The sequence below is a fragment of the Dipteris shenzhenensis genome, chromosome 31 (assembly GCF_047967505.1).
Source record: "Dipteris shenzhenensis isolate YYH24624 ecotype China chromosome 31, Dip_SZ_1.0, whole genome shotgun sequence".
Lineage (NCBI taxonomy): Eukaryota > Viridiplantae > Streptophyta > Polypodiopsida > Gleicheniales > Dipteridaceae > Dipteris > Dipteris shenzhenensis.
In genome coordinates this window covers 48,872,385-48,881,907 of record NC_141626.1, presented here as the reverse complement: position 1 = coordinate 48,881,907, position 9,523 = coordinate 48,872,385, and the positions used below count along the sequence as shown (strand labels likewise).

At 40.2% G+C, this 9,523-nt stretch overlaps 1 protein-coding gene across 1 annotated transcript in view; it reads left to right on the top strand.

Annotated features, from left to right (window-relative positions):
• Positions 1-3,034, top strand: part of LOC147881573 (uncharacterized) — a 15,811-nt gene extending 12,777 nt beyond the window's left edge. Inside the window, exon 5 of the mRNA XM_087402416.1 lies at positions 2,971-3,034. Within this exon, the coding sequence (XP_087258542.1) occupies positions 2,971-3,034 (64 nt within the window). The remainder of the gene's footprint in view (positions 1-2,970) is intronic.
• Positions 3,035-9,523: the final 6,489 nt, after the last annotated feature.

Sequence of the window (9,523 nt, the reverse complement as noted above, 5' to 3'; positions counted from 1 at the left end):
TAAGAACTTTGCAAGTCAACCATCAAATGCTCACAAAGAGCTTCGATACTGCAACAGCAAGATAACTTGCTCACAAAGAGCCCTCGACTCTGCCCTTTAAAAACTTCAATCCTAATCCTCGAAGGTCTCGATTTCTATCAGCATGCTTGATTCTTCTTCACTGTTTACTATCATTGTTTTTTCTTTGCTTTTCTCAAGCTCATCTCGTTTCTTTATATAGCAAAATTTTTCAATATGACCTTCTTTGCCACAATACACACACTTCCAAGTATCACGTCCCTTTTTCTTATTTTGAGACTACATAAACGCTCGAGTCGTAGATGAGTGCATTTGTTATTTTCTCCTCGCTGAGAAGCATACCTAGACAGTCAAGGAAATCCACACTGTCATTCAGACGTAGTATCTTGACTGTATCTCCATATTGCTCGACTGGTAAGCTCTTTAGTAATATGGCCTTTTTATCATTGTCTTCTACCTTCTCAAGTCATTGAGTTGGCACAACAATGCTTGCATGCGATTGAGGAAGACTCCAAGGGACTTTGAGTCCTCTATATATAGATCAAGTAGATCTTGTTTTAGGTTGGCCTTTGAATGCTTCATACGTCCTCCAAATAGAGACTCTAGGATCTCCCAATTCTCTGTCACTATCAGCTTCACATCAAGGTGGTGGAAATACTCATAACCGAGAGCTCTGCCCATGTAACCAATAGCTTTTTCATTCTTTGTGTCCCACGCTGGAATCTTATTAGCATCATGTGATCTTTCCTTTGGTCTCTTCTCTGTCCCAGCAACAATGCTCCACAAGCCTTTTTGCATGAACAATAGTCAGGTTGCCAATTGCCAAGAAGGGAAATTCTTCCCATTGAATGTAACCAGTGCTGCACCAAACTTCTCGTTCTTAGGCATATCCATACTTTACGAATCACGCCTTTGCTAGCAATACCAACAGTGAGCATCATTTAGTAGCAATGCCACTTCGAATGCTCCATGGCCTACTCAGTTCCCTTGGTATGATGGGTATTTGATACACACAAGATTGACTATGTAGCACTCTCTTGGACATAGATGATCACCTCCGAATCCTCTTAGATGTAGACTACTAAACCTAGCTATGATACCACTTGTTGGCAATCAGAGATGCAAGCTAACACAAGAGAGCAACACATAAAATGATAGAACACAATTGAGCTCAAAGTTTTGTATTAATCCTTAGAAAATACTTAGAGACCTCCATGCATCACTACTGTGTTTGTTGTGGAGGTTTACAAATCTTTAGCAATAAGCCACAAAGGCTTTACACATGCATATGCTCACAAAAAGCTCACATGGCAGCTACAAAAGCAATGACCATACTACCTCTCTATCACCTTGATAGGGGGAGAGAACTGACCTGAGAGGTGACAATAAGATGTCATGCCTCTTCTCCAAGTAACCTCCTCATAGCTGCCGAAAGTTGCGACCCCCGACTCTCATGGAGGAGCTCCACACCGTCAATAGCGAAGCCTCCCAATAACTTGAAGGGTCAAGATAAAGCTGCTATCAATGACCACGTAGAGAATTGCATGGAATAGTGCCACATGGCACCTAGTCTTTTTTTACCACTCTAATTAACCTCGAAGTCAAGTCTACTCCTCATGAGGACGACTACATCCTACAACACACACACACAGAAGTAGAGAGAAGAGGAGAGAGAGAGAGAGAGAGAGAGACCACAAAGCAAGTGAGTGAGAGAGAGAGAGAGAGAGAGAGAGAGAGAGAAAGAAAGAAATTATTGTCCACTAAAGGCCAAAATGGGCCCATGGGACATCAAGAACTCTGCATACAAGATATCACAAAATCAACGTGCCACATGAGAGAGGGAGAGAGAGGGGGAGGTAGACGAGGAAAAGAGAGCAATAGGGGGGAGAGAGAGAGAGAGAGAGAGAGAGAGAGAGAGAGGTTACGAGGCCCACACCACATCATGCGAATGGGTCAGAGTATTACATGTGCAGATTTTACATGGCCCGTGCCACGTCGTGCGAAGGGGTCAGAGCCACAACCTTGAAACACGTGGTGGCACAGCATAAAGTGGCGCATGATGCGAGATGCAGAGAGCTTTAAAGACAACTGCACACAGAGCGACTTGAGTCAACGAACACGTATGTGCTACTAAACAGAGGGCACCAAATGACACGTGGGCGATGCAGGGCACAAGGCCACACACAGAGAGAGAGAGAGAGAGAGAGAGAGAGAGAGAGAGAGAGAGAGAGAGAGAGAGAGAGTACACACATATATATATAGATAGATAGATATATCTATATATATAAATAAATTAAATATATATTATTCATATGTTTATTTATTTATATTTATATATTTACATATATATCAATCTATAAGTATGTAAATATTATATATATATATATATATACTTATTTAATATAATTTAAATAACAAATATATATATATCTATATCTATATATATGTATATAAATATATATTTACATATACATACAATTAACTCTACCGCGACTGGCATCTCCGGTGTTAGCATACCTTTTGTATCTTGGAGATGACCGAATTGCCTTTGGGCTTCCATGTTCATGGCCCATTGCCACCAAGGCAAGTGATAATATTAATGTAATCCCATCTTGTTCAACCATGCAACGTTGCATGGACTGGTAGTATCTAAATCACACTTAAAATCTTGAAAATCACAAGTTGGATTCTCTGCTGACCTTCTATTCACCGAGCAAGTAGATTCTATTGCCTTTTCTTTGATGTTGGCACTTACTTGACTTCGAAGTGACCAACACAATGCAAACTGGACTTTCCGCTTATGTCCTGAAGGGTTGTATGAAGACGCCATGACTTAGAGACTCGAAGAATGGCTGGCAGCACCTTCCCCTTCTTCGTGCTCTTCCACAATGCTTTTGAGTGTAGTCCACATGTTAACAAATTGATGGGAATCAGATGGATGATTCTTTGCAGAGAGAAGCGAGCAAAGGACGATTGGAAAGTTAGAATGACTCTTGTGAAAGAACTAAATTGTTGATTTTTGTATGTGTTGTAACACCCGCATGTGTGAAATGTACAGTCGTAGCTCCCTTGCATGATTCCTCCTTGTAACTCCCAATATACCTGACCATCCAATTGCCAAAAGTTCAGAGTCTGACCAAATGGTCTGAAATTGGATCATACTTTTTCCTCAGTCCAACAAATGGCTTCAGTCAGAAACCATCGAGCGGTTTCAATGATATATTACCAATGTGCATATGAGCCAATCAGAATCTTCCCTGGCCTAAGTCCTTCACAATTTTTAATGGTCGAGCATATCTCAATATGCATTTCCTTAAGAATTTCCACAATTTTATATTAAACATATGTACCCAATCTCCTTAAACAATTTGAATCTAATGTTTTTGTCAACTCATTGTCTTCGAAACTCCACTGACTTCTGCGGACTCAGGTTTTCTGCTGAAACCTATAGACTAGTGGTCACAAAGTCCATGGGCACTACTGCTTCAAGTCCATAAACTAATTTGAAGGGTGTCATTCTCAGTGCTAAACTTGAATGCACTTTTGAATGCCTACAATGCTAAATCTAGCTTTATGTTGCAATCCATTTTATTTTCCAAAATTGTCAATTTTTGAATCCGCTTCTTGACTTTATTGGAACTTTTTGCCTATTCGGTTGCTTGTGGGTGGTAGGTTGATGCTATTTTGTGAACAATCATATGTACCTTTGTTAGTTTTTTGAAGGTTTCGTTTAGAAAGTGTCCTCCTTGATTCGACACTAACTCTATCAGACATCCAAACCATGTTATGATGTTATGGTAAAGAACTCTGTTGTGCTATTAGAGGAAGTATCCCATAGGGCTTGTGCCTCTACCCACTTAGTGCAATAATTTGTGGGGCTGCCAAATTGTATCTGTCTTTAGTGTGTTTTGTTCCTAGGTTGAATGTACCCACAAAATCTAAACCCCATTTTTGAAATGGCTCAAGTGGTAATATTGGGTTTAGTGGCAATCTATTGGCATCTGATGGCTGCCCATCTCTTTGGTAGTACCATCATTTTTTTGTGAATTCATGTGAGTCTTTGATTATGTCGGCCACCACAATTCGGCTTGAAAGATCTTTTTAGCTGTAACATCACTTGCAAAATGGCCACCCGATGTCCCCTAATGGGCCTCCTACAAAAAGACATGATGCTCGAGTGATGCTCATGTTCTGGAATACAATGTTGGAGTATTTGATCTATTCCCCTTTTATATAATGCCCCTACAATGAACATAAATGGTTTGATTTTGAGATCTAGTCTGCACCTTTGACCCTTCATGAAACTTTTAGGAAACACTCCATGTGTCAGGAACTACAACATTTTGCGATATCAATTTGTTCCATGAATGGCTTTTACTTGGAACAAAGATGCACTAGGTAGGTCATCAGGAATTCCTTGTCCTGGATGTTCCCCTGACTCAAAACATGTAACAGTTGAGATAATCTGTAATAAGATGATGTCTCCTTGGTGTGTCCACTATTTTGTAGTTAAATTCCTATAAGAGGAGGATCCATCTTGCTATCCTTCTTGATAGCATTGGCTTATTGACAAGATATAGTAACGCATGATGCTTAACATGAAAGATCATTACATTGCCCAAAAGGTAATGTCTGAATTTTTGCAGAGCATATAACATGCCCAAGCCTTCCCTTTTAGTGATGACTAAATAATTCTGTTTGGTTGAGGATAAGGTACAGCTAGCTTAGTAAATCCATTGAAACCACCCCTTTTGTAAGGTTTGCATTAGGACTACTCCGATGGCAATGTTTGATGCAACCACAAAAACATGAAAATCTCATGACTCCAATCTGGTAGGTGCTACCACCAACATTTTCTTCAATAGCTAGAATGCTTTTTGTTGATCCTCTCTCCAAACAAATTGTTCATTTTTCTTAACTAATCTTGTCAATGGTTGACACACATAGGAAAGGTACCTAAGAAATTTGATGTGCCATTTCACTTGCCCAATGAATTGCATAATCTCTTTGGCATTTCTTGGCTCTTTAGCCTCCTAGATTGTAGCAACCTTTCTTGGATCAATAGCCATGCCTTCTGTCAAAATGACATGTCCAAGTAAGACACTACATTGGGTTGCGAATGCACATTTCATCGGATTCAAGCTCAATTGAGACTCTTGACATTTTCCAAAACAAAGCTAAAGTTGTTCAACATGCTCATTTTTTTTGCCAAACACACAGAAGTAATCCAAAAACAGTCTCATGAAAGTTGTGAGGTATGGTGTGAAAATCTTCTGCATCCATCCCTAAAATGTGAGTCGAGCATTTTTCAAACCGAAATTCATTATATTGTTTGCTAACACCCCTCATTAAGTCACAAATGTCATTTGTCTTTGTCTTCCTCGACCATTTGGATCAGTTTATACCCACTGAATCCATCTAGAAAATCGTACACTTCATGGCCCGCTACTACATCCAACATGGTGTCACAAAAAGGTAGAGGGAAGGGGTTGGTGATAGTAGTTGCATTCAATTTTATGTGCTCTACACAGACCCACAATTTGCCATTTTTCTTTAGGACTATGACGATTGGGGAAAGGCATGTCACTTTTTCCATAGGGTATATAAAACCAACTCTAATCAATCTATCTATTTCTTCTTTTACTAACCTTGTGTAGTTAAGATTCATTCAATACCTCTGCTGCACTATTGGAATTGCATCTTTCTTCAAGTTTATGCAGTGAATATATAGACTTGGATCAACGTAGTTCATGTCGGTGTATTCCTAGGCAAATTTAATCTTTGAATTCCATCAGCAATTGCATCAATTCAATTTTGAAAGTTCCTTCCACATGGACACTGAGTTTTACTATCTGCGGCTCTATTGCTTCACAAATAACATCTTCGCCCCATTTTTGTTGGATGGATTCTTCTTCAAGATCTTCTTCGAGTTCTAGATCTACTTGCTTTTTGCTGTATCTTTTCCAGAATTCAACTGGTTCTACCAACATGACTTGATAGGCTGTCACCACTTCAATCGCATATCGTTGAGCAATGTGACCCAGATCGACCTCAAACAATGGCACAATGGATGGATTTGCATCCAAAAATTCTTGCTCTGCATCATCATCCATCTCAGATAGCATGTTGACACACTACACAATCAATGGTCTATTTTTTTTCCTAATACCACCTTTGGGACCATGTCTAAGTGGATTCTCTTTTTTCTCCTTCGGAATGTGATCTTAGAGACACCCCAATCTTGTTTTACCTTTGTTGTTTAAAACCATCATCTTCCCAATAGCATTGGGTATGCAAAATATCATCTTTCCATCTGAAGGACCACAAAATTTACTTTGAATGACATGGCTTGAATTATAATTTGTAGAGATTGAGCAATACCTAGTGGTTGAACTCGTCTTTGATCGGCCATTTTTACCTAGAAAGGTGCTTCATCCAACTCTATCAAGCCCATCTTTTCATACATACTGTGTGGGTTTATGTTTACACCTGAGGCCCCATCTAATAATGTTCTTGGTATTTCTTGACCATTACGATACACTTTGATTGTCCGGACCTTGTAGTCCACATCATCAGCTTCTACCTACAATACTGGTAGTTCTTGCAAACAGGGCTGGATTCTTTTTGCAAGAATCACCAATACTGTAGGTAGAAGTATCGAATGAAATATGGTTTCTTTTTCTCCTTATTGGAGACAAACTCAATAGTTGAACCAATGAAATCTTGATGGATGCTTAGTTTAGGCTTGAAACAATTCGGCTGAGAGGTTTCTTCATCCTACTTTCGGCTACTTGTCCCCTGCTCTTGGACTACTGATTGGTCCCTCAGATTCAGATTGCTCGTCAGACTATTTATAGTACCTTTTCTCAGACTTGATATGGGATTGCTTACTAGACTATTTGTTGGATTAATTTTCAGATTAATTTTTAGATTGATCTGTTCTTGGGGTCCATCGGTCACCAAACTCTGGTCTTTACCACTTTGGCTTGTGCCTTCTAAATCTCTTTCAATGCAGCTATTCGGACCTCTCTTGATCCTTCCATCTCAGTGATGTGCTCCTTTACTTCTTTCTTTTCTTGTGGTTTCTCTTGAACTGGTCCTTTTGATTACTGGTGATTGCTAGAACCTCTACTCCTGGTGATTTTTTTGGTATAGTCTCGATTAGGATACACCCCAAGCAGTCACACAACTAACGTGGGTCATGCTTCCGCTCCTTAAGGTATTTGGTAATTCATGTATGAACACTGTGTTGGCTTGCAGGGGTTGTTGTGCCACTTATGGTGGTGGTGCACCTTGGTTACCATATCAAACAATTGGGATTCCCCTTTCAGTCCGGTGCTTTACCCCCACAAAGCATGGTTCGGTCTCGACGAGTTGCTATCCACACCTGCACAATATCCACATTGTCCCGATTGTTGTTGATTCTAGTTGCTTTGTTGGTTCTAATTCCTTTGCTATCCCCAATTTCTTTGTTGCCATTTCTATTGATGTTGTGGTTGCTATTGCGCAGCTTCCATTGCATTCTACTCCAATGGCCATCACATTGGCACTTGTTGCTGGAGTTCTCTATGACTGTTGCGGAGGATTATTGTAGGCATTAGGATTGTACCAGCATGCTGCAGTGGATGGGTGGCTTTTTTTGCAAATTTCACACTGCAATTGTGGTTGACTCTAATTCACCCCCAAATTATGTGACTTTTGATCCACAAGTTTCTCCAAATCTTAAGGCATAGAAGCCTTTTTGGACTTCGCCTTCTCCTTCTTCATCTACTTTTCTTCCTTTTTGCTTATCTTTGTTGCTTTCTTTTTCTTCCTCTTCTTTTTCTTCTTTGATTTAGTGTTCGAATCACTATCGAACTCGTCACTACTTGAATTAGACTCGGAATTCACTGTCCAAAGCATCATAATCTTCTTCAGAATCATCGTTGGATTCTTCCTCCAATTGTTTCTTCTTCTTGTTTGTTGTTCCTATGCATCTTTCAACAACTCTTTTGGCTGCATCAACCAAAGTAGTGAACCCATTTGCATCTGTTGGTAGTACCAGGCTGCCAACCCAAACTTTGAATTTGTAATTTTAGCTCGTTGCAAAAGTATTCCACCCTTGTTTCAATGGTCGATCTTTTTACTGGATCCAAATGTGTATTTAGATTCAAGAACTGATGGGCATAATCTTCTATAGATAGCTTTTTTTGTTTCAATTGTCTTAGCTTTCTCCTAACACATCACTGGGGGTTTTCTCCTTCCAAAACCTCTCCAAAAATTGTGTTTTGAGTTCACTATAGGTGATAAAATTTCCCACTCCATATGGGCTAAACCACCACAACACTTTTCCAGCAAGTGTACCGGCAAACTTTTGTAACTTCTCCGGTTCTACAAACAAGGTGGCAAAACTACTGGCCCGCCACCGGGGTTCAAGTTGAGCAACATGGCTATTTGGATCTTCTTTGTCCTTACCCTAGAACTTAGAAAATCTACATTTTAGACTCGCTACCAGTGGATGTGCCATTGGGCAAACTGGTGGAATGACATGTGGTGGCTTATCCACCTGTGGACTTACTGGTGATGGTGGTGGCAAATTTGTACTCTGGCTCCTTGGATTGGTTGGCAGTTTTTTTTTCTTCGAATCTTTTGTTCGAATTTGTTTCTTTTTCTTTAGATCTTTTGCTCGAGTCCTTTTCTCTAGCTACAGATCCTTTGCCTGAGTCTTCAACTTTTTCTTTGGAGTCTTTGTCCTTACTCTTCTTCTTTGTCGTTGTTGTTTGCAACTATATCTTCTACCGCTTGTTCAAAATCCACTACTACCTCGTCCCCAAGCTCTTTGAGTCCTGAGAGATCTGGCGGCAATTCATCAACATCCTCCTCATTCGTTTAGAGGAGGTCAGATGGCAATTGACGATTGATTCTTGTTGAACTCAAGTGGCTCACTCCAAGAATGCTTGATATTTTGGGATCCCCCCTTTATTCATCCTCTGAGCTTTCGACATCGGTTTCTTCCCGTGTCACCGTTTGAATTACACCTTCCTTGCTTAATAAATGTGGCGTTGTCGTTCCAGTACTTACTTTCACTTCTCCATCATCTTTTTGCTACTCATCTTGCTCATGGAGCTAGAGTTGCAAGTGAGTTGTTTGGGTCGTCTTGGCGATTTGCACATATTCATTCTCCTATACGTGCATTGCCATGCAAAGAAGGTGAACATATTCAATTCAAATCAATCTATATTCTAAACTTGTGCAGGACTATCGGAGCCCGCCTTCTTCCAAAAAGATCAGATTGAGTCGTCGATCTCATCCGCTAAACTGAGCTTTTTCCCCCACCTTTTCGTGCTTGCTTGCTTATGGAATGAAGAAAGGTGAGGTCCATATGTAGGCACCTCTATATGAGCCACCAGTACTGCGACTGCATTGTCAACCCAATGGTGTGCAATGCTCCATGGTGCACAAACAACTTCTCTCAGTCTTCAATTACTGGATAACTTGTTGGGTATTCAAACCCACAGGATCACTA